The sequence below is a fragment of the Hippopotamus amphibius genome, unplaced genomic scaffold (genome assembly GCF_030028045.1).
Source record: "Hippopotamus amphibius kiboko isolate mHipAmp2 unplaced genomic scaffold, mHipAmp2.hap2 H_1, whole genome shotgun sequence".
Taxonomy (NCBI): Eukaryota; Metazoa; Chordata; class Mammalia; order Artiodactyla; family Hippopotamidae; genus Hippopotamus; species Hippopotamus amphibius.
The window spans coordinates 1,359,876-1,384,341 of NW_026648280.1; the positions used below are offsets into that span (position 1 = coordinate 1,359,876).

General features: G+C 46.1%; 1 protein-coding gene across 5 annotated transcripts in view; it reads right to left on the minus strand.

Moving 5' to 3' along the window:
* The window catches only part of LOC130843011 (zinc finger protein 211-like), a 42,855-nt gene extending 18,828 nt beyond the window's left edge, over positions 1-24,027 (minus strand). For 3 of the 5 annotated variants that reach the window (XM_057719685.1, XM_057719686.1, XM_057719684.1), the window contains exons 1-4: positions 23,867-24,027; positions 21,432-21,470; positions 19,154-19,280; positions 17,469-17,846 (exon numbers count right to left, since the gene is read on the minus strand). In XM_057719685.1, the coding sequence (XP_057575668.1) occupies positions 17,469-17,846; positions 19,154-19,280; positions 21,432-21,470; positions 23,867-23,881 (559 nt within the window). In that variant the 5' untranslated portion in view covers positions 23,882-24,027. Of the gene's footprint in view, positions 1-12,824; positions 13,364-14,478; positions 17,847-19,153; positions 19,281-21,431; positions 21,471-23,866 lie in introns of those variants that run through there. The other 2 variants (XM_057719683.1, XM_057719682.1) reach the window with 2 other exon arrangements.
* Positions 24,028-24,466: the final 439 nt, after the last annotated feature.

Sequence of the window (24,466 nt, forward strand, 5' to 3'; positions counted from 1 at the left end):
CCCTCAAACTAATTATGACTTACAGTAATTTGGTAAACCATACCTTTGTAAGCAGGATTAAAACATTTATCTTTTCTCTCTATCTGTTCTCTCCAGATACTGGAAACTCTTAGGTTCCCAGCAGCTTTATCATATACATTAGGAAGGCTACCTCATTAACAGGTATAGAAAACTCAAGGTATTTTGGGGACCTTGAAAAGGGAGGAATTCACTAGATCTGTTAGATGAAATCTGTGATAAGCCCTTGGCATGACTTTCCTAGCCCTGAGAGGTCTTTTAAAAGTCCAGCCTAAGACTCCTTATAAAAATTTCAGCAAGCAAAAAGCCTATATGATCAATTGTAGTTATAGAAATCATCAGGCCAAGTTTATTGAGACCAGATTTAGTTTGCAAACAAATTAGTCTTAATTTGGTTATATTTGGTAGAAATGATGGTAATTTTAGAGAGAAAGAGATGTTTCAATGAATGTTAAATCCCAGTTTTGTTAAGGGAGGTCTGTATTTACTAAATTCCCAGATAGTTCCTTCCTGTTACATTATATTATGTAAAGTAATACGTAATAGTTACATAACTGTTACGTAAAGTTAAACTGAATTGTTAAAAGGACATTCTAAGTTTGTTTCTGAAGCTTATCTCAGTAATCTACCTTCGGATGAAAATCTGATGCCTCATGACCTACAAACAGGCAACTATGTATGTTTGAAAAGACATCATTTAAAGGACTTACTACAATCCAGATGGAAAGGCCCTTACCAGGTACTTTTAACTAGCTCATGTGCAGCAAAACTAAAGGGAATTCACTCTTGGATTCAGATTTCCCACTTAAAAAGGGCTCCTGCACTGGACTGGTCCATAGAGAGAACTGCTGACCTCAAACTCACCTTAAAATGCTGCTCAAAGAGGGGAAACTACACTCACACCAGGATGAGAATGAGACAACATCAGAAGTAGACAGCTTACCCAAGATGCTGGACCTGATTCATTTATGTTTTCTTAACTTCTCGGACCTTTACATATAAATCAAATGTTTCTCTATCATGGGCACGGTCCAATGACAGTTTTTAAAATCAATCTAATTGTTGGGTTTCTGGCCAATTACCTGTGTCTAGCCCTTCTGGGTTACCTTGGTGGATTTCACCCCTCCAAGGCTGTACCTGGATGTCCCTTAGGGAGATTTATTCCAGAGGAAAGAAATTATCATCCCATTCAGGGGATTCTCCTCACCTAGCCAATTAAAAATACCTGCTCTGACCCTGCCCATAAAAAAATGAATTTTCCTCTAAAGTTACTCGAGCTCTGCCAGAACAACAAGCAAAATTTCAGCCAAAGAATAAAACCTCCCACAATTACAGGATGGATTTATGTGGTTAACACCAGGCTATGGTCATTTAACTTTCAAGGCTCCCCTTTATCTTGGGAACAATTGAATTATACTAAGGATAACCAGCCTAACACTATAGGAAATTGGGCTATGAGCCTTATGGACAGTGTCAATATATAATTTCCCTGAAAGATGAAAACTGGTACAGAACAGACTAAGTCAGATGACCTGAGGATATACTGGGCTGCACCTAACGGAAGTTCTTGGCTTAATTCTTTCTTATGACTTTAATAATAGTACTAGCTAAGTTATTTGTACTTTGCCTGTTGTACAAGATTACTGTTTCTTGTATTACCAAATGTGTGACTGAGCTGCCAACAAAAATGATGATGACTAGGTGACTTGAAGGAGTTGATCATATATACAGTTCTGTGTGCGATCAATTACTGTAATAGTGTAACTCTGCATATGGGAAGATGCAACAAGAGGGAATTTTTCCTGGACCACAGCATACTAGGAATACAGGTGGTCCACAGACTTTGACTTTTGTTGAAAAGACCTAGCCCAGTCATGGCACATTGAGTTGCCTATCAGAGAAATCTTCGCCAGACCTAGGAATGAGCCTTCCTAGCACTGTGGGACGAAATGGTCATGAAATACCTCCCAAAGCAGGGTCGAATTTATGACCATGAGGGGGCCCTGTCAACTACAACTGGCACTCGCCATCTATCTCTACAAGGATTAAATCATGTGCTGCTGCAGCTGCTGATTTTCAACACCCCCTGAAAGAAGTTCAAGGTGGAGATCAGGAATGAGGCACTCTGTGCTCTGGGAAAAACTGGCAGAAGAGGTCTTCAGATACTTAGATATTTTCAGGAGCCGATTTTCTGGGCCCAATTTTTGTATCTCCTCATATCTAGGAAAACACTAAAATCCTTTGTGGTGGTGACGTCTGCTCCTCATCATGACTAGCAGAAAACTTCTGCAAAACATATGTGCTTAGGGCAGAGCAAATATGTGCTTATGGCAGAGCAAGAATAAAGACGCAGACATAAAGAATGCACTAGAGGACACGGGGCGGGGGGGGCGGGTAAGGGGAGGCTGGGATGAAGTGAGGGAGTAGCACTGACATATATACACTACGAAATGTAAAACAGATGGCTAGTGGGAAGCTACTGCATAGCCCAGGGAGATCAGCTCGTTGCTTTGTGATGACCAACAGGGGTTGGGATGGGAAGCATGGGAGGAAGGCTCAAGAGGGAGGGCATATGGGGATATATGCATACATACAGCTGATATACTCTGTTGTACAGCAGAAACTAACACAACATTGTAAAGCAATTATACTCCAATCAAGACGCATAAAGGGGCTTCCTAGGTGGCGCAGTGCTTAAGAATCCGCCTGCCAATGCAGGGGACAAGGGTTCAATCCCTGCTCCAGGAAGATCCCACATGCCACGGAGCAACTAAGCCCATGCACCACAACTACTGAGCCTGCAATCTAGAGCCCGTGAGCCACAACTATTGAGCCCATGTGCCACAACTACTGAAACCCACATGCCTAGAGCCCATGCTCTGCAACAAGAGAAGCCACAGCAATGAGAAGCGCCTGTGCACCACAACAAAGAGTAGCCCCTGCTCGCCACAACTAGTGAAAGCCCACGTGCAGCAACGAAGACCCAACACAGCCAATAAATAAATTTAAAATAAATAAATTGTCCCCCCCCAAAATGTGACCAAAGTTCTCCATTAAAAAAAAAAAGTATTAAAAAAAATGTGCTTGATTGCATGTACTGCCCCTTCACCAAAATCACATATATACTGACCTTCCCCTCTTCCTCTTTGGAGCAGTTTCTCAGAGCTATCTGAAATGCTGTCTCCTGGGCTGCAGTCCTCATTTTGCCCCAAATAAAACTTAGGTTGTGACTCTCATGTGCATTTTTTTTTGTTGATAAAGGAGTCCCCCGAAACTGTGCAGTTCAGATTGGGACTTGATCACACACGCTGGGACTCGAACCCTGCCAGAACCTAGATTGGGACTCTTTTTGTTTTATTATTTCATTTTTTATTTATTGGCTGCATTTGGTCTTCGCTGCTGCACTTGGGCTTTCTGTAGTTGCAGAGAGCAGGGGCTACTCTTTGTTGTGGTGCACGGGCTTCTTACTATAGTGGCTTCTCTTGTTGTGGAGCACAGGCTCTAGGCGTGCAGACTTCAGTAGTTGTGGCGCATGGGCTCAGTAGTTGTGGCGCACAGGCTCAGTTGCTCCACGGCATGTGGGATCTTCCCAGACCAGGGCTTGAACCCGTGTCCCCTGCATTGGCAGGCAGATTCTTAACCAGTGCTCCACCAGGGAAGCCCCTAGACTGGGACTCTTAACTGAGATCATACACCTGGTCTCAGGACTGAATGAAGCTCAGGTTCTTGATGTCTTGGCACAGAATGAATTCAGTGAGAGCCAAAGGATAAGTGAGAAGTGGCTTTATTTAGAGAGAAACGCACTCCACAGACAGAGTGTGCGCCATCTCAGAAGGCGAGAGGCCTCGATACATGACGTGGTTACTTTTTACAGCCTGGGTAATTTCAGAGGCTAATGCAGGGGAGGACTATTCCCACTATTTCGAGGGAAGGGGCAGAGATTTCCAGGACTTGGGCCACCACCCACATTTTGGCCTTTTACGGTTGGCCTCAGAACTGTCACGGTGCTGGTGGGTGTGTTATTTAGATGCTAACGTATTACGATGGAAGGTAATGAGGCTCAAGGTCCACTGGAAGTCAAATCTTCCACCATCACGGACCTAGTTGTGAGGCAGGAGACAGATGGGCCCCCAGGGCAAATGGTCTGAGTTCGTTCCCTGTGGACTGATACTCTGAGACAGGAATAACAGGACAATTGGGAGAGGAGGCTGGGCCCTGCCCAGATAGAAGGCAAGAGACCACATATTCCTCATTCTCAAAGTCAGGTGATATCTGCCAACCATACATGTGCAGAAAGCCTCCTTGGAGGTCAAAAGGGGAGTGATGCCAAGTGGCCAAACCTACCCACAGGCCTCTTTGATGGATCCATCTTGGCTAAGAGATGCATGTGCACACGTGGGAAAATCCTGAGATGTACCAAATATGGACTCAGAACGAGGCAAATCAAAATGACTGGCCAAAGGAAAGACGGAAGAAATGCCCCATAAAAGTGATTTACACTACCATGAGGGCGCGACTCTCTAAGTCCACCCATGTGTCTATCCACACGTATTATACTTTTTTTCCTAATAAATATTTCATTTGTTTCACTACTTTCCATCTTTGTGGGAATTGTTCTCTGCAAAGCCGTAGGGCTAGGGCCTTGTCACTGACTGCTGGTCTAGTGGCTAGGATTTGGTGCTCCGCCCGTCGCAACCCAACCTCTATCACTGGCCGGGAACCAAAACCCTGCTTCAAGCTGCTGTGGGACAAGGCCACCAGAGATCATATTTGATGCCGAAACCCAGGAATTCGGGAAGCCAAGGTAAACTGCTGGCTTTGTCCGGCTGCGGCTTGAGGCCTGACTTTCACTCTTGCTTTCTTTCTCTCGCTCTCCGCTTTGCTTTCTTTCAAGACCCGCAGGGCGTGACCTCCGTCTGCTCACAGTGTTATGGTCCCCCCAACAACAGTGGGGTGGCAGGGGATTCCCCAGGCCGTGCAGATTCAAATACTGCTCAGGTGACAGCTGACACTGTCCTTCGGAACATGGTGGAAACTTGATTTCCAACCGTGCAGGAGCCCAAGGGGTCTCTTCCTCCTTCTCCCTCTCTCTCGCTGTCCTGTATGGGACCCTCCACTATGCCTTTCTTTCCCGCCTTAGCGCACAACAAGGTCTCTCTCTCACTTCATCTCTCCTGCCCTTTTAGGGAAGGATTTCCTGGGTATCATTGCTAAACTGCGTCCCCGCCACTGCCAAACCCAGGGCTGCCTGTGTCAGAAAAAATCGTCGGACGATTCCCAGCTCTATCTTAGCTGCAAGACAGATATGGCGAAGGATTTTGGGTTCTTCTGCTTTCTATACTCTCTCACTTCACTCAATGCCCAGAGATTTACTATGAGGATTTTCCCACCTCCCAGCCCTCAAGCCTTGAACCCCATGCCGTCTTCGACAGCACCCAACTCCAGTTTCTCCAAGGCTTTTTCTTTACATCTAGCAGACCACCTTCACTCCAGGCCTTGGCAGCCTACACACTGCTCTGGACAGCCTATCAGGCTGGCCACTACCCAGAAGGCCTAATTATGAACTTGGTAGATACTCTGTCATGAGGAATACACCCCAGCATAAGAAGATATCACAGGACATAAGCTCTATAGACAAGGGATCCCTCCTAAGGAAAGCCCTGGCAACTGGCCTGCACTGATTCAAAAGCCTTTCTCTGGCCGTGCTAGGGGGGTGACTTGTGCAAGATACAAAGGAAGGCCAGAGATGTCTGCAGAAATCGTTGGGAGAGTAGGAGACACCTGAAAACCCATCAGGTTTGAAGGGATTTTGGGGGACACCCTGAATCCCTTCAGGTTAAAGCCTCCTGGTAAATGTTTCTGGGACACCAGATTCCATTCTAGGGGCGCTGTCTTGTTCTTGGTTGCAGGTTACTCAGCATGCGGAGATCCCCCTCCAAGCCAGAAGAGACACCTCTGCAGTGTATCCTTAAGAATTGGAAATTTTTAAAATAGAAGGGCTAAGGAAGGAAAAACAAATTCTACTGCCTGGCCTTTGTATAAGTTGGGCAATGGAGACAAATGGCCTGAAAACGAGGCTCTAAACTACAATACCATCCTGCAATTGGATCTTTATTGCTGCAGGATGGGGAAGTGGAGTGAGGTCCCCCACATGCAGGCTTTCGTGGTCCTTTACCAAAATCCTGCCCCATACGGCTCTCGGAATCCAAAACTTGGGGAACCAGAAGACTCTCCCGGCATTTTAGATGATCCCCTTCTCATCTCTCCTGTCTCTCAGGAGGGAAATCTAGCTTCTCCTTCTCCTGACAGTGTCCCTACTTCTCTGGAGCCACCTACATCTCCCGGCCCCTCTGACCGATCTATGTCCCTCCATACCCTGCGTTACCCCAAGAAAGAGAGGCTCATCCCTCTGGGGTGACCTGTAGTGGAGCTTCGTATCACCCAGCATCAGGGAGATTATCCCCTCTTAGGGAAGGGGCAGATGGCAAACGGACAATCAGGGTACATGTGCCCTTCTCTTTAATCGACTTAGCCCAAAGCAAACAGAAACTGGGCCGATTTTCTGAAGACCCTAGTAAGTTTGAAGGGTTGCGTGCCCTAACTCTGGTCTATGACTTAACTTGGAATGATGTTCAAGTGGTTTTATCTACCTGCTGCACCCCTGAGGAAAAAGAGAATCTGGGCAGCAGCCCAGGGGCACGCCGACCATCTTGCCAGAGACCAACCCAAACATCACGCTATGGGTGGAGACGTAGTCCCAAATCAGGAACCCCCTTGGAATTTTAATTCCCAGGTGGGAACAGAAGCCATGAAGCACATGATCCAAGCCTGTTCTAGAAGGGATGAGAAAGTGTATCAAAAAGTCAGTTAACTATGTAAAGGTTAAAGGAGTGACCCAAGGAGAAAAAAGAAAATCCAGCCCTCTTTCACTGGCGGCTTGTGGAGGCATTTAGGAAGTATACCAACTTAGATCCCTCCGCTTCCAAAGTTCAGTCCTGCTGAGACGGCACTTCATCAGCCAAACCACCCCTGACATTAGGTAAAAACTCCAAAAATTACAATTTGGCCCACAACCCCCCATGACCCAGCTCCTAGATGTGGCCTTTGGGATATTTAATAACTGAGATCAAGCTGAGGAGGCAGAAAGAACCCAATGTGAGAAAAGACGGGCCAGGGATCACGCAAAACTGATCGCCGTTGCTGTCAGCCATGCCTTGCGACCTCAGGACAACCCAAGGGGGCCAAGGAAGTCAAACTATCCATCTGGAGGTGAGACCAACAAGGGGGAATGCTACAAATGCAAGTCAGCTGGCCACCGGGCCCGAGAATGCCAGAGAGCGCCCCCCAGGCCATGCCCAGCCTGCAAACAAACAGGCCACTGGAAGAGGCACTGCCCTCTGTCCCGAAGGGGAAGGGGGGCTCCCGCTCCCGAGATGGCCTTGCTGGACCACTGAGGCGGCCCAGGGATTCTGGCGGCTCCCCTCAACAAGATGTCGACCTCCATCGAGGAGCCCCGGGTAGTCCTTGACGTGGCAGGTAGGAAAATCGATTTTTTAGTTGATTCGGGAGCCACTTACTCTGTCTTAATTTCTCACGCTGGGCCTCTTTCTTCCAGAAGCTGTACTGCGACTGGTGTCTATGGAGAAGTACTCATTACTTTACTGGGCCTCTCACTTGCCAACTTGAGCAGCGGTTGATTTCACGTGCCTTTTTAGTTATGCCTGAGTGTCCCATTCCACTACTGGGGACGGACCTTCTGAGCTCCCTCAGGGCCATACTTTGGTTAGGAGGCCCCGAGCAGCCCCTTATCTTGACACTGACTAAGACAGACCAGCCAGAAGAGCAGGGTCCTATTCCCAGCCACGTTCTACAGGCAGTAAGTAGACCCTTCGGTTTGGGACAAAGGAATCCCTGAAGGGGCCATCAATGCCCAACCTGTAAGAATTCACCTTAGGCCAGAAGCTGCCTATGCTAACAAGAGACAATACCCCACAAAGCTGGAAGCGAAGAAGGGTTTACAAGCCCTCGCAGATGAATTCTTAAGGCATGGCCTCTTGGTGCCCTGCCAGTCTCCGTGCAATACTCCTACTCTGCCAGTTGTTAGGCCAAATGGGGAACATAGGATGGTACAAGACCTTAGAGTAGTAAATGCAGTGGTCCCTATACATTCCCTCATGGCCAATCCTTATAAAATATGAACCCAAATCCCTGAGGGAGCCAAATGGTGTACTATACTTGATTTCAAGGATGCCTTCCTTGTTTCACATGCCCAAGCAGCTATCTGGAAAGAGAGAGGACTTCTAAATGCAAGGAATTCCCTTATAAAATATGGGGCTGAGATTTTACATCTCATAGAAGCAGTTCAAAAACCAGAACAGGTAGCAGTCATTCACTGCCATGGGCACCAAAAGGGAACTTCTCAAATTTCCCAAGGAAATCACAAGGCAGATCAGGAATCAAAGAAATCACCCCCAATACCCATAATCGAAATGGCATTAATCCCATTGCTCACCCCTTCTAACATTATACCCAGGTAATCGGCTTCCGAAGAGACCTGGGCACGAGACACAGGGGGAACTGAGGGTACAGACGGCTGGTGGCACACAGATGAGAAACTGCTCATACCTCTCTCTGGCTAATGCAAAATTATTAAAGGGCTATGTGATGCTCTCCACCTGGGGAGAGACGCAACGTCTACAGCTCTCTTCCGACTTTTTACAGGGAAAGGGCTCCTGGAGGCAAAAGAGTTACTTGAGCCTGTGCCCTCCGCACCACCCATAATTCAGGAGGCAACCTCAAGCCTCCCCCTCTCATCAACCCAGTCCAGTGACATGGGACTTACCCAGGAGAGGACTGGCAAAAAGATTTCACTCAGATGCCCTCTTTCCAGAGCTTCAACGACTTACTAGTCCTTATAGATACTTACAGTGGATGGGTAGAGGCCTTCCCTACGAGAACAGAGAAGGAGACTGAAGTGGCTAAGGCACTCCTAAAGGAAAGTATTCCTAGATTCAGGTTGCCCCGTCCCCTTCAGAGTGACGATGGACCTTTGTTTGTAGCAAAGGTCATGCAACAGTTTTCAAAGACTTTAGGAATTAAATACCACCTCCATTCATCCTGGAGACCTCCGTCCTCAGGAAAAGTAGAACAGGCTAATCATACTCTAAAGAAAACCTGGGGCAAACTCTGTCAGGAAATGTCAGAGTCGTGGTATCGCCTGCTATCAATAGCCCTCTTAAGGGTCAGAGCAGCCCCTAAAGCAACCACTAAGTTAAACCCTTTCGAAATGACATATGGAAGGCCATTCCTTCCTCTGGACATGCTAACTGACCCAGAAACCCAGGCTCATCTTAGATACTTTATAAACCTAGGCCAGGTCCAGAAGGCTACACAAGAGCAACAGAGTACAGCCTTCTCCAGGTGACAGTCCCAGTCACCCTGCTGTAAACCCTGGAGACTGGCTACTTTTAGAGACCTGGAAAAATGAGTCCCCTGGCGACCAGCTACTCCCGAAATGGGAGGGTCCTTACAAGTCCTGCTGAGCACTCCTAGGGCAGTTAAACTCCAGGGGCTCACCAGCTGGGTTCACCTGTCCAGGATTAAACCTGTCTCCACCCATGTGTGACAGGAACCTGAAGACCCACATTCCAGCCATCCCTGTGAATCTACCCCTTCCTCCAAGACTCCACAGGATCCGGAGGACCCAGGACAGCCTGAAAATTCCAGGTGGATGAGTGGGCCCCTCCAAGACCTGACGCTCTTATTCAAAAAGGACAAAAGGTCTTCTTAGAGCCTAGGCTAAGTACCCATAGCCACTATCTTCCTTTTGCCTTCCAGAAGGCCAATCCACTTACAGAATAGTTAATATGCTCTGGTAGATTTAGGCAACTACTGTCTTCTTTGCTCTCACCCTTGCTTCTGGAGTCCACTGAACTTCTCTGCCCGTGCTGGGTGATTTAAATATGACCCTGACTGGTACTTCTCTGGAGCTACTAATTGCCTTAGTTTTTCTATGCCTATTTCCCTTATCCACAGGGTGGACAGACAACTCTCTGGTTCACATTGCACACTCTTGCTTCCTCCACTCCGTTGACAGATGTTCGATTTGTTTATCCCAAGCTAAGTCCATCATGGACCATAGCAACCCCTCTGTCCATCCCATAAGGAATTTTAGCCAAGTTCCTGATGGAAAATGGTCTCCTACCAGAGACCCAAGGCTCAAAACAGTCATGTACAGAGTCAGAATTGTTCATTTTCCTACTGAAGAAAATTCTAATATCTCTTGCCTAACCCTCCCCTTAGCAGCAGAAGGAAAATATGAAGTTAAACTGGGAGGACAAAGAATTGACATTAAGGCACCCTGGAACTTTCTAATGGCCTCTCCTAAGCCAGAACTCTTACCTATTTGTGCTCAAACCCTAACTCGCTACTTGAAGGAAGGAGCCACGTTAAAGGAAAAGGTATCAGGACGGATGTGGATGGAACACATTGGGTATATGGTTGGAGACCATTTCCATAACAACAGAATTGGATGGCTAGGTTTTAAAACCTTGGGCGAGTTAGTCTATTGTGCCCCGCCAGGATATGTTTTCGTATGCCAGGTAGATAGGAAACTACGGGCCACTAATTGCCATGCCCGCACAGTGTATGCTGGGTGCCTTGCCTGCTCCTTTCTCTATCCACTCCTTAAATGAATCCAAGCACTGGGAGAGTTCATTAAAACTATTTACTTGATTAACTCGAGATTTACCTGGTGGCATTCCAGACGGAGATGCCTATTTCTTTGGGTTCACTCTGTTACCATGGTGGGGAGTAGCCGCCCACCAATATGTCCTTCAAAACTTGTCTCATATCTCACTGCCATAGCTAACAGTACCGCTAACTCTCTTACTAATTTACAGAGGTCTCTAGATTCGCTGGTCAAGGTGGTACCTGACAACCGTCTGGCCCTGGATTATCTGTTGGCAGAACAAGGAGGAGTATATGCAGTTGCCTACACTTCTTGTTGCACATACATTAACACCTCTTCCCAGGTAGAAACCTACGTTGAGAAAATTCGACAACAGGCCACCTGGCTTCAGCAATTAACCACCAATCCTCGCTATTCAACATGGGTGGGGAAATTGAAAACTGGTTTTCTAACTTGTTCTCCTGGATCCCACAAGGTATCAAAAGCTTTCTGACAGGAGATTTCCATTTTCTTATAACCTTCCTCATTTCAGCCATAATGATTTATGCTGTATTTCGCCTAGTGCTCTGTTGTCTTCCATACTGTTGCAAATCTGCAACTAAGACCTTTCAGTCAAAGAGGGAGGCCTGGGACCAACAGGTTCGGACCTTCCATTTTAAAAACAGAAATATACTAAATGTTAAGTCTGAGATTAACAAAAATACACTGACCTTGTATAACCAGATTCCTACCCTTGCTTGAGTCTCTGATTACAATAATCTTAGCCCCCACTTCTCTAATCTAATTATGTAGTTTGTTTTCTCTAAGGCATCACAGGACAATGGGGATGCAGGGACTCCAACCACTCCCCACAGCAGGTCCTGCCAAAATAACAACAGAAGCCACCTGGGGCCCCTCAATGAGACAGGGCGAGAACTCTGTGACCCCAACTAGGTAGGCTCTATGAGCCCCTTGCCAGCCTGAAGAAGCTACAGAAGACAGACCTTCGCCCTTCATCTTTCCAATAAAGATTTTTTCAGGTCTATCTCTCTAAGGGGGGATTTGAGGCAGGACACAGATGGGCCCCGAGGGCAATCAGTTAGAGTTCATTCCCTGTGGAGCAACACTCTGAGATGGGAATAACTGGGCAATTGAGAGAGGAGCCTGGGCCCTGCCCAGATAGAAGACAAGAGACCACATATTCCTCATTCTTGAAGTCAGGAGACATCCGCCAACCATACATGCACAGAAAGCCTCCTTGGAGGTCAAAAGGGGAGTGATGTCAAGTGGCCAAACCTACCCATAGGCCTCTTTGGTGGAATCCATCGTGGCTAAGAAAGGCATACGCACACATGGGAAAATCCTGAGTTACACCAAATAGGGACTCTGAACCAGGCAAATCAAAATGATTGGTCAAAGGAAGACTGAAGAAATGCCCCATATAAGTGATTTAAACTGCTATGAGGGGGGGTCTTCCCTGGTGGCACAGTGGTTAAGAATCCACCTGCCAATGCAGGGGACACAGGTTCGATCCCTGGTCCAGGAAGATCCCACATGCCTCAGAGCAACTAAGCCCATGTGCCACAACTACTGAGCCTACAATCTAGAGCATGAGAGCCACAACTACTGAAGACCTCACGTCTAGAGACTATGCTCCACAACAAGAGAAGCCACCGCAATGAGAAGCCCGCACACCGCAATGAAGAGCATCCCCCGCTTGCCACAACTAGAGAAAGCCCACATGCAGCAACGAAGACCCAATGCAGCCACTAAAAAAAAAAAAAAAAAGAAGAAAGAAAAGAAATGCTTACTTGAAATATCAGCCAATACATTAACCTTGTGGGAATGGGGATAATTGTCTTGGAAGAACCCCACAGGTGGCCTCTGAGGTCCTATTTATATAGCATTTTTTGGCCTGCACGATGAACAGACATTAATTTTAGAGCTTATTCAACTACATGTTGAAGTTCTCTGCAATTTTTTTTTCCATGGAGGTCATATTTCAAAATTCGGAAAGCCAAGATTTTGGTGGGACAAATAAAAATAACTATAGGACACTGGTAAGAGAACAGAGATAAGAAGGAAAATGCTACTTAATGAAAGAGTTGGGTGAAGGCCTGGATGACTCACTACTTACTTTAATCCGACGCCAGTGGAGTTTGTGTGCTAAGAAAGGCGCGGGGCACGGCAGCACCTCCTGCCCCAAGACAGAGTCAGGACAGATGGCGCCCACACCGAGCCTCAGACCAACCTCTGAGCAGCCGGCACAGCGCCTTCCTGGCTCCACATCCGAAGCTCCCCTCCGGGGAAGCTGATCCGACTTTGCAAAATGACGATAGAGGTCAAGGACAGAAGGCCCGCCCAGACGCTGTCCTCTAGAACGGAAGTGCCTCCCTCCTGAGCCTTCATTGGTCCAGTGGCGCTAACAAACGGACATTAGTTTTTTCGGGGGTACTGCAGTTCACAGCTCTCCAGGCCCTGGCAAGGGGCGGTGCTCCCCGCCTCCAGGACAGGCCCCGCCTCACCGTCAGGGCTCCTTGGAAGGAGTGTCCAGAGGCTCTGAGGACCGGGGCAGGGTTTCACTCTTCTTAAAAGGGACAAACCCGGATTTCCATGGAACGTAGTCTTTGCTGATTGCAGAAAGGTAGCCAGGCATACTTCGGATGATTCCGAAACCTACAAAACCAAATGGGTACGTGATACCAGGTTGTCACTCAGACACAAAATGCATGCATCCAGGGCTTCCTAGGTGGCTCAGTGGTTAAGAATTGCCTGTCAATGCAGGGGACAAGGGTTCAATCCCTGCTCCAGGAAGATCCCACATGCCGCGGAGCAACTAAGCCCATGCGCCACAACTACTGACCCTGTGTGTTAGAGCCTGTGAGACACAACTATTGAGCTCATGTGCTGCAACTACCAAAGCCCATGCACCTAGAGCCCGCACTCTGCAACAAGAGAAGCCACAGCAATGAGGAGCCCACGCACCACAACGAAGAGTAGCCCCTGCTCACAACTGGGGAAAGCCCGCACACAGCAAAAAAGACCCAACACAGGCAATAAAATAAAATAAATAAATAAATAAATATATATTTTTAAAGTGCATGCATCCATAGCTGGGGTGTAATAAACAGTTTCATTGCTCTTCCAACAGATGTTGGCTAAAGCTTTAGACTCGACTTATGAATTTCACTGTGGTAGGTCAGAGTGAAGAAAACAGACTCCAGACAGGGCCATGGTGAACAAAACAGAGGAGGAATGTGGGGCAGCCAAAAAGGAGGTGGACCATGTGTTCTCTCTCTGGTTCCCTCAGAAAAGAGTAGAGCCAATGATGGTGTCCCATTGAGGAACACCATTTTTGAACATGCATCTGTGAAGAATGTAATGAAATACACCTGCACACAACGATTACCTCACCTTTTCTCTATCTCTGATGGCCTTTCCCCACAACTAAGATCTCCCTGCCACCGTGTCTGGTAAAGACGACAAGCACCTCGCCTCAGACTCCAAGGCTTATCTGAGATTTGTTCTTCTAGCTCCTGGCTTGGCTGCCTTGTGAATGAACTTTCTCCCCTGCAAACCTTGGCATCTCAGCGTTTGGCTTCTTGCGCCTCTGATCTGATAAAAAACTTCATATTCACATTTTGGAATTGCCCACAGTTGGAATATTCATACCGGCGCAACTGGCAAACAAAACAATCAAGGGTCGGTTGGTTTTTACATGTCTAGACCTAAAGTAATGGAGACTATCTTAATAATGAGGACTATATGAGGTGAATAATGTTGTAAGCATAAACATTTATTCCACCCAGCAGAGTCACTATAGAAAAGTCAAGTTCCAACAGATTTTTGCCTTCTCGGTTACTAATAAAAGACACATTTTATCAAAGAAGACATGCACCTGGCAAATGAACACAAAAATGTTCAGTCAGTGGATGGTATATCCAAACAGCATAGTTTTCAGGAAAAATGTGAATTATACATATGAGCAACTTAGATGATTCTCAAAATAATTATGCATCATGATAAAAGACAAATATAAAAGTAAACATTAAGACCCCAATGATATTGTCTAGAAAACACTAACTAGTTGAATGGGAAAAAATTAAATCAATATTAGTTGCCTAGGAGTCTTAAGACGGATGTCAGAAGGTGGAATATGGGAGTGATGGATGTTTGTAATCATGATAATGGTTCTGTGGGTTTACAAGTATTAAAATTTAACCAAGCTGTACATTTTAGGTATGTTCAATGCATACAAACTATACAGCTCAATTAAGTTTAATAGAAATTGGCTTCACATAAAAATCTGAATCTCCTTTTCAATAGAATTGTTGTAACCACATGTTAACTCCACCACCTTTCCTTGTCTCATGGGAGGGATTCTGTTGCACTAGCAATGAAGACTGCAGAGCAATTACAGATGTTTCCTGAGTTATCCAGGATGTCTGCCTAGGTCCTAAAAATCACAGGCCTGGACTACATGATTTCCGCTCTCATTCCCCATTGTTTTCACTGTGCAACAATGGCCCTGAGATAAAACAACTTGCACAAGCTATGGAATCCCAAAACCTTTACATTATTCAGCCTGACAATGACTGCAGGCTGAGGAAGAGAGAAACAGCTCTGAAACTCCTGACAATTTCTGCAAAAATCTTATCCTAAACAGCCAGTCACAGGAACATTCATGCATACAATTTAGAATAGGTTCATCCAGGTTTGTTTGCTAGTCTCTCACTGGCTATTTATTCCCTGAGTGTTTCTGTACCAAATATGGTTCCCACCAGATGTCTATAACCTAACACTTAGCAACACCAGTCTATAGTGTTGTGGACATTATGGCATATGGCTCTTTTCCAGCTGGACCTAGAGAACTTCTTCTCTTGAACAGTACTGGGGGCATGATGTGACAGCCCATGTGAAAAAGAGAACAATTCATGCTGCTCTAAAATCACTGCTGGCTCTCACAACTGTCCTCATCTCAGGGTGACCTCAAGACCCACCAAATCTTCTGACATCCAGGTCTCATCATTAGTCCCTCAAAGCCCTGTAGTCCACCCCAGGAGGCTTTGGGAAACAATTCAAATTAGACCAAAACTGAAGTGAAAACTATTCTCTACCATAATACTATCTTTACTGAGGAATACAAAGATTGGAACACCCACAAAAGACATGGCTTAAACTATAGTCTTTATTTTTCACAGAGCAGAGCAAATGGGGGCAGACAGTTCCCAAACAGGGAGACCTGGAGCTAGAAACATCCATTGTGAGCATGACATGAGACAATACCACCAAAGAAAGTAAACCTCTGTAAGCTGCCAAAAGAACCCAGATTGGGTCACCTCCGTCAAAGCTGCCTAGGTCCTGTCCTAGCCAGTTGACAGAAAAGAATAACACCCAAGTGCTCAGGCTATTCATGCTTTTCTACTGGGGAGAAAAGAGCACAAAGGTCTACATACCCTGATCACAGTGCAGTAATTGATGCCCAATATTGGAATCTGCCACTTGGTAGAAGAAACTCACTCACAGTGACATTAAGTCTGCCAAGGGCCCTGGGAGGTCAGAAAGTAGAGTGTAGCTCCTTCAATTAAAAGCTTCCTGAGAATCTGGTACTCATAGGCAATCTCCACATTATGGCTGTGCAGATGGATGGCATCAACTTCCAGTGGAGGACTCCCTCACAGAGCCTATGCAGGATGACGTATTAACTAAAGAGACAGCTCATTCACTGCTCTCATCTCATTTGAAGGCCTTTCTCCAGCAGGAACTTTCTGGTGTCCAATGAGGTAAGACCTTTGGCTGAAAGCTCTCCTACATTCACTGCACTCATAGGGTCTATCTGGGCTGTGAAGTTCCTGGTGCTCTGTCAGAGCAGACCTTAGAAAACTTTTCCACATTTGCTGCACGGGTGAGACCTTTCTGTGGTGTGAACATTTCGGTGGGAGTAAGCTGGGTGCTTTGGCTAAAGAATTCTCCTTTCAGTGCACTCATATGGTTTTCCTCCAATGTGAACTCAGGTGCTTAATGAGAGTAGAGCTTTGGGTAAAACATTTCCCACATTCACTGCACTTATAAGGCCTTTCTCCAGTGTGAACTCTCTGGTGCGTAGTGAGAATAGAGTTTTGGCTAAAACATTTCCCACATTCACTGCACTTGTAAGTCTTTGCTCCAGTGTGAACTCTCTGGTGGACTTGAAGGTGGGCCTTTTGCCTAAAGGACTTCCCACATTCACTACACTCATAAGGCCTTTCCCCAGTGTGAATTCTTCTATGTTTAACAAGGCTGGCGATGTACCTAAACATTTTCCCACATTCACTGCACTCATAAGGGCTCTCTCCAGTGTGGACTCTCTGATGCTGAATAAGCATGCGTTTATAGGTGAAGCCTTTCCTGCATTCTCCACATTTGTAAGGTCTCTCCCCAGTGTGGACTCTCCGGTGTTGAACAAGTTTGCTTTTAGTAATGAAGCTTTTCCCACATTCACTACACTCATGAGGCTTGGCTCCAGTGTGAATTCTCTGGTGCACAATAAGTTGACCATTTTGCCTAAAGAACTTCCCACATTCTCTACACTCATAAGGCCTTTCCCCAGTATGAACTCTTCTATGTATAATAAGATTGGAGTTGCATCTAAAGACTTTCCCACATTCACTGCATTCATAAGGCTTCTCTCCAGTGTGGACTCTTTGGTGCTGAGCAAGCCTGGATTTACGGAAGAAGGCTTTCCCACATTCACTGCACTTGTGACGCTTTTCTCCATTGCGAAAGGCCTCCACATACTCACTATTCTTTTGTGGAGTGACCTGGTGCTCTATAAGGCCAGAGCTACGACAGAAATCCTTCCTAGCCTGTTGGCACATAAAAGCTTTCTCCAATGCATGAACTGTGCAGCTCCTCATAAACGCCTTCCCCATGTCTCTTCTAAAGAGTTTCTCTCCACTGTGCTGGTGAAATTTCACATCTGCTCCACACAGTTTCTGACCAGGGTCTGTTCCCAGGTCCTCAGCTAGATGCAAACCACCTTCTAAGGCCAGGCTACACATCTCCCAGGGACAGGCCTTCTGAGTGGACAGGTCTGCCTTTGAAGTATTTATCTGTCGCACGTCTACAGAAACATTCTGCTCAGACGGTGTCTGCTTGTCCTCTGCTCCATGCCAATGACCTGAAAGCAGAGAAATGCAGGTGAACTTGACATAGGATTTTGGTAGAAGGAGGCATCCCCATCACAGATATGTGTCTGACATAGAAAGGAATAAATCTATGGGACTGTTTTCAGGACATGGGAATTGCAGGTAGGTTAGCAAAACCCCACTGTGCAGTACGTCACAGAACAAGGAGCACTCACCAGGCAAAACACACAAGGACGGGTTGGAAAGCATAAAGCAGCTAGGAGTCCACAACTCATGCCTCCAGGAACGGTTTTCACCAGGGCCTTGGCTGCTGGTGACACATGTGCCATCTGAAAAGCTGTGTCCAGGCCCAGGAAAATCTGACTGTCACTGAGTAGCTGGTGTTCAGGACTATTTTAAGGATAGGTGCAGACCTCATGAAACATTAAGTGTAGATGAATAGTGGAAAGCACAGTAGAGTGAGGATGGAGAGGAACAATAAAGAGTGGAAGACAGAGAAGTGAGGCATAATCCTGGGTGGGAATCAGAGTAAAAATCACAGGAGGAAACTGTTAGGAATGAAAGAGAAATAGAAATGAGGCACAGAGTCACTGGCCTTGATGACAAAACAGTGTTGGGAAAGGGACATGTTCCTGATATGACTTGAATCCAGCTATGATATCAATTCCTCCCCCTGATGCCTATCACCAGGGCCAGGCCCATTATAAGCCCCTCTTGCTCTGCCTGGAATCATGTCCACTATGTTATGTACCCAGGGTTCTCCTCCCAGCTCCAGTTGGAAAACAACATGGGACCTAGAAAATGTAAGCCCTAAGTGAAAGACAGGTGAGCAGTGAGTACTGGCCCAAGGGGACAACCAATCCCAAGATGATCTCAGGAAAAAGAATATATAACAAAAAGAATCTCTGACGAGGATCTCACAGAAACAGCCATGTGGACCCCACAAATAGTGACCACACTGAGTCCCAACAATTCCTGGAATAGTGAGGCCCCAGGAAATGTCAGCTCGAAGAAGGCAAAACTCGAAGCACAGAAGTGGCATGGGTCTACAGAGTCAATTTAGCAGTTAGTGGCTGAGAATAATGGAACCCACCGAACTATTTCCAAGTCATTTGACCCAGAAAACCTTCACTGAAAAAACTTCAAAGTAGCTGGTACTGGGGCTACTTCTAAAAGGAGGTCGGATACACACTCATTCAGCCTGACACCAATAGCACAGATGACAGGGAAGCAGTAAGAGATGTGCCCACTGTCTAGCTGTGAACAGAACATAGTTGCCCTTGGAAAAAGAAGAGGCAGAGACCCACCCAGGATGCTGGGAAAGGTGTGAGGGCCTTACCCAATGAGGCAACAAGTGCAAAGTTTGCCAGCATGACATCGTGGTACAGGAGTCTCTGGGCCTCATCAAGAAGCCTCCATTCCTCCTGGGAAAAGTACACAGCCACGTCCTCAAAGGTCACAGGGCCCTGTGATGACAAAGACACATGTGTCCATTAGCAGCCTCTCTCCCCAGGACGCCACAGGTACCCCTAACCCCAGCCCATACTCACTCTGGGTTCATCAACCTCCCCAGAGCCCTAACTTAGAGGGAAGTGCTACCCAGTAGCTCTACATGCTTCCTTGATCACTAGCTCCAACACTCGCCAACAACAGGCAGGTGGACAAACAGATACCATCTAAGCTGAGGGCCTGGTATGCAGGGCCCCTCCCTCTCCTGCAAGACAGCAGCCTGCGCATCCCCAGGATCTCATCTCCCAGGCACAAACTTACCCTGTCCTTCTCTCTTACACTCCTAGTACCAGGGCCTTGGGCAGTTACTTCACACACCTTCCCCATGTGCATATAACTCACTGGGTAACTCTCACATATCTCATCCCCCTCACCACCACCCGGCCCACAAACCTGGCATGTCTCCCGCCTCCTCCCGTACCCTTCTGCACATGACGTCAGAAAGTGCTTCCCAATGCAACACGATCCCACCATACCCCAACTCTCCACTGGCAGCACCCCAGCCCTGTTCTGAAGGCTTCCCCAGCAGGCCCTGTTCCTACCTCCAACCTCAGCCACAACCTGCAGATCTAACTATCCCTGCTCAGGTTCCACTCCTATGTTGCACATTATGTCTCTTCACCAGTTGCAATCTCTGTCCATATAACACCCATTCAAAATCCATACCTACTTGACATGCCTCTGGTAAACTCATCTGACGTTCTGACAGAAAAGGCCCAAGTTCCACCACAAAAGCCTGGTGAGTGCACAGGAGGAGAAATAAGCACCAGCTTGACTTTGCTCTCCCGTCACCTCCATTTCTGCTTTCCCTCTGCATCAATTTCATGGCCACTCCCCCATGAAAACCTGGGCCACCTACTGGACTTTCCCTTCCCCCACCTGTCTGCTGATGACCACTCCTCTTGTGTCTTTGTGACAGCCCTCCTCTCTCCTCCCTTGTCCCCTGATGGCATCCTGAAGCCTCCCCAGCACTCTAGATCTGCATGTTCAGCCATCCACTTGTCTCCTATACTTGGGAGCCACTGAAACATCTGTGAATCAAAACGGCCAAAACCCAATTCCTAATAGTCTCACTGAAAAGGACTCCTATCAGTGACCTCCCATCTCAGTTGATGGCACTTCCAACCTTCCAGATGCAAAGGGAAAAACCTTTGGAGTCATCTGTGACCCCTCCACCTTAGAAAATCTGTTCAGCCCCTACTTTTAAAAACAAATACACGGGCTTCCCTGGTGGCGCAGTGGTTAAGAATCCACCTGGCAATGCAGGGGACACAGCTTTGATGCCTGGGCCAGGAAGACCACATATGCCGTGAAGCAACTAAGCCCATGTGCCACAACTATTGAGCCTGTGCTCGAGAGCCTGAGAACCACAACCACTGAGCCCATGTGCCACAACTACTGTAACCCACGGCCTAGAGCCCATGCTTTGCAACAAAAGAAGCCACCACAATGAGAAGCCCACACATCACAAGGAAGAGTAGCCCCCACTCACTGCAATTAGAAAAAGCCCATGCGCAGCAAGAAAGACCCAATGCAGCCAATAAATAAACTTAAAAAACAAACAAAAATACAGAAGCCAAGTATTTCTCCTACCTCCTCATGCACCACTTTGCTCCAGCAAGAACCAATGTGCATCTGGATGAGGGCAATAACCTCCTTCACCGTCTCCTATCTTCCTCTCCTCCAGGCTGATGTGCACTCTACAGCCAGGAGTAGCCTCTTAAAACCTAAGTCACGTCCCTTTCCCCCTCTGTTCCAAAAATTCCATGTCTGCCATCATTCTCAGAACAGAAACCAGTCTTCTCAGGCTACCATTCCAGGCCTGACTCTGGCCCCCTTGCTCGCTGTTCTTATCAGACATTAACAGAGACCTACAAGTCCCAAAACACTCCCATCTCAATCACCTGTTCAAGCATTATGCACATATTATCCCCTAAACCTAAGACAACCTTTCACATTTCAGTCCACTGGTTGACAAAAATTGGAATCGGAGCCATATAACCTCTGGCTCTGACTTGGAAATCTGGGCTGAGGGTTTCTCTAAGGTCTCCAGACACAAAAGCCAAGAAGAATGGCAGCAAAAGACATCCAGGTCACCTGACACTCACCCGTGCAGGGTCCATAAGTGGTTCTTCTGAACGTGGAACCTGTGGGAACACCAAGGCCATGTAACGTTAATTCGCATCAGCAACACAGACAAAAAAGAACATTAATAAGTAAACCATTTAATCTTTCAGGTGAAGACAAATGCTCAAGGGAAAACTAAAGCATAAAAGAGGGCAGAAAATGTTCTAGAGTTGTGGCATAAGGTCATGTGGATACGAGGAGAAAAGTCTGTCCCGAAGTGGGACAAACAAGTGAAAAGCCTCTCTATCAGAGTCATGTCGAGTGTGTTTGAATAGGATCCACAAGGCTAGTGTGACTGAGCCCAATGAGCCAGAAGAATAAGGGAGCGTGTCAGGGAGGAAATGGTTTGGCAAGTCACATAGTGCTATTAGAGCCCTAAGTCACAAATATCAAAATTAAGTCTCATTTCGTGTATAGCTCTGACTCTGACACTTCCATTTAATTCCCTTCTTCTATCTGTTTCTCCCTTGCCAATAACACATTTCTGTCTTCTTGTAGCTTGTAGTTGGCCCTAAAGTCTGACCAAGAATTATTATACTTCCTTTTCCAATTTTACTTTGGTTATCTTAAAAATTATTGTTTTATATAAAATTTCAGCTTACATAATCCAAAGACTAAATTCTGATTAGAAATTATTATAACATTACATAAAAGAATTCAAGAATTCATATTTTTCATTTTTATCCATATTATTTATATACCTTTTTCCCCATAAATATTCAGAGAGGTTATCTGTAATTTCCTACATGCTTTTTTCTCCTTTAGTAGAGAATGGAACCACCATTTACTGACTTCACACTGAAAATAAATCTCAGAATTCCCTGGTAGTCCAGTGGTTAAAATTTGGTGCTTTCACTGCCATGGATTCAGTTTTGATTCCTGGCGTGGGAACTAAGATCCTGCTAGCCCCACTGCATGGCCAAAAAATAAAAATAAAAATAAAAGAGAGAGAAAGAGTTACAAGAAGGAAATGGCAAAGTGCTTGGCCTCCAGCAGTTTGGGATACCTGGATGTCACCGGTGACTCCTTAAACTTAACACAAAGGAAACAACCTAAACCTATAGGACCTGACCTCTATTCCATCCTCACTATATAAACACAGAAATATCTTTTTGGGTTCTAAACATCTTGATAGGGATTCCAAGCATTATAACTTTTTATCCTTACAAGGGTTCATTTCACCCCACTTATAACAAGTATTTTAACAAGATATCTTAATCATTTTCTATTCCAATACCAAGAGAGGAGGATGGCGTAACAGTAAAATAAATATTATTAGCAGAGTACAATCACTGAAAAAGCAGAAACCCTGTAAGTGGCTGTAGGCTATAAAACCTTAAGTATAGCTAATGCATAATGAGTGTGTATAACAATATAACTACGGAATAAATTAAAACTAAGTATAATCATCTCATTCAAAGAACTAAGTAAAAATTAGTAACATGCAGCAAAACAAGATCAAAAAGTGGAAATGTTCATTTAAATACAATAATAATTTTAACACATACACTAGACAAATATGTGCTTTATATACCCAAAAAGCAAGGAAGGTATGGCTAGAGTAGCAATGCTTATGATTACAGAAAGTAGACCGAAATAAAAACAAAAACAAAAAATCCCAAAAAACAAACAAAAATACCCCAGAAAACAAAAACAAAGAAAGCCTTCAACAGCAGAATGTATGAAGACGTTTTACTCATATACTGTATTCACACTATAGTATACTGCAAAATAAACAAAATTAACGGATAGCCATGAAAAAATGGGTAAAGTCACACCATCTTGCACAAATGACGAAAAACACATCATAATACTTATGATTCCAGTCATAAAAAAGCTTTAAAACAACTGAACGAAGGTAAACTACAGCGGTCGAATATTTTCCACACAGCTGAAACTATCAGGAAAAGCAAAGAAATGCTTACTTGAAACATCAGACAGCACCTTAACTTTGGGGGGATGGGGATAATTGTTTTGGAAGGCGGCTTGTAGGGTCCTACTTTTATCGCATTTCTTTCCTTTTTTTTTTTTTGAGTTTTATTTATTTTTTTATTTTTTAAGCTCTTTATTAGAATATATTTGCTTTACACTCTTGTACCAGTCTTTGAGGTACACCAAAGTGAATCAGCTGCATTTATATATATATCCCCATATCTCCTCCCTCCCGCGACTCCCTCTATCGCATTTCTTGACTTGAGCAAGGAAAGGGCATTAATAAGAGCTGCTTATGCAACTGAACACGGAAGTTCTCTGCGATTTTTTTCCCCACGCACGTTATATTTCAATATTCGGAAAAACAACGTTTTGGGAATCAAAAAAATATAAATATAGGACACTCTTAACAGAGCATTGATAAGAACAAAAATACTGGAGAACGAGAAGAGTTGGTTGACGGCCCGGAGGGCGCCGCATTTACCTGAATCGGACCCATCAGCGCGACGGTCCCGGCGGAGTCTGTAGGCGAAGGTGGGGCCCGGGTACGGCGGCCCCTGCGCCAGCGCCAGCGCCGAGACAGAGTCAGGCCGGATGGCGCCTTGGCCGAGCCTCAGACCCTCAGGACAGCGAGCACAGCGCCTTCTTGGCCTCCTGCCGGCCCAGTGTACCGAAGCTCCCCACCAGGAAACAGACCCCAGTTTAAAAATGTCGCCGGCGCTCGACACCGGAAGGCCCGCCCAGAAGCAGCCCTCTAGAGCGGAAGTGGCTCTCTGCGGAGTCGTCATTGGCCCAGTGACTCGTACGATCGGCGCTTTGCCTTCTGGGTAATGTAGTTCATAGCGCTTCAGGACCAGGCAAGCGGCGGTGCTCCTCACTTCCGGGAAAGTTCCGCCTCATCCCAAGGGCAGCTGCGAAGGAGTGTCCCAAAGCTCTGAGTACTTGCGCGGTTCACGCTTCTTAAAGGGAATCCGCCCGATTTCCGCGGAACCAGGCTTCTTAAAGGGGACGCACCCAGATTTCCATGGAATGTAGTGTGTGCTGATGAGAGGTACCTAGATATAACATTTCAGATGTTCCCCAA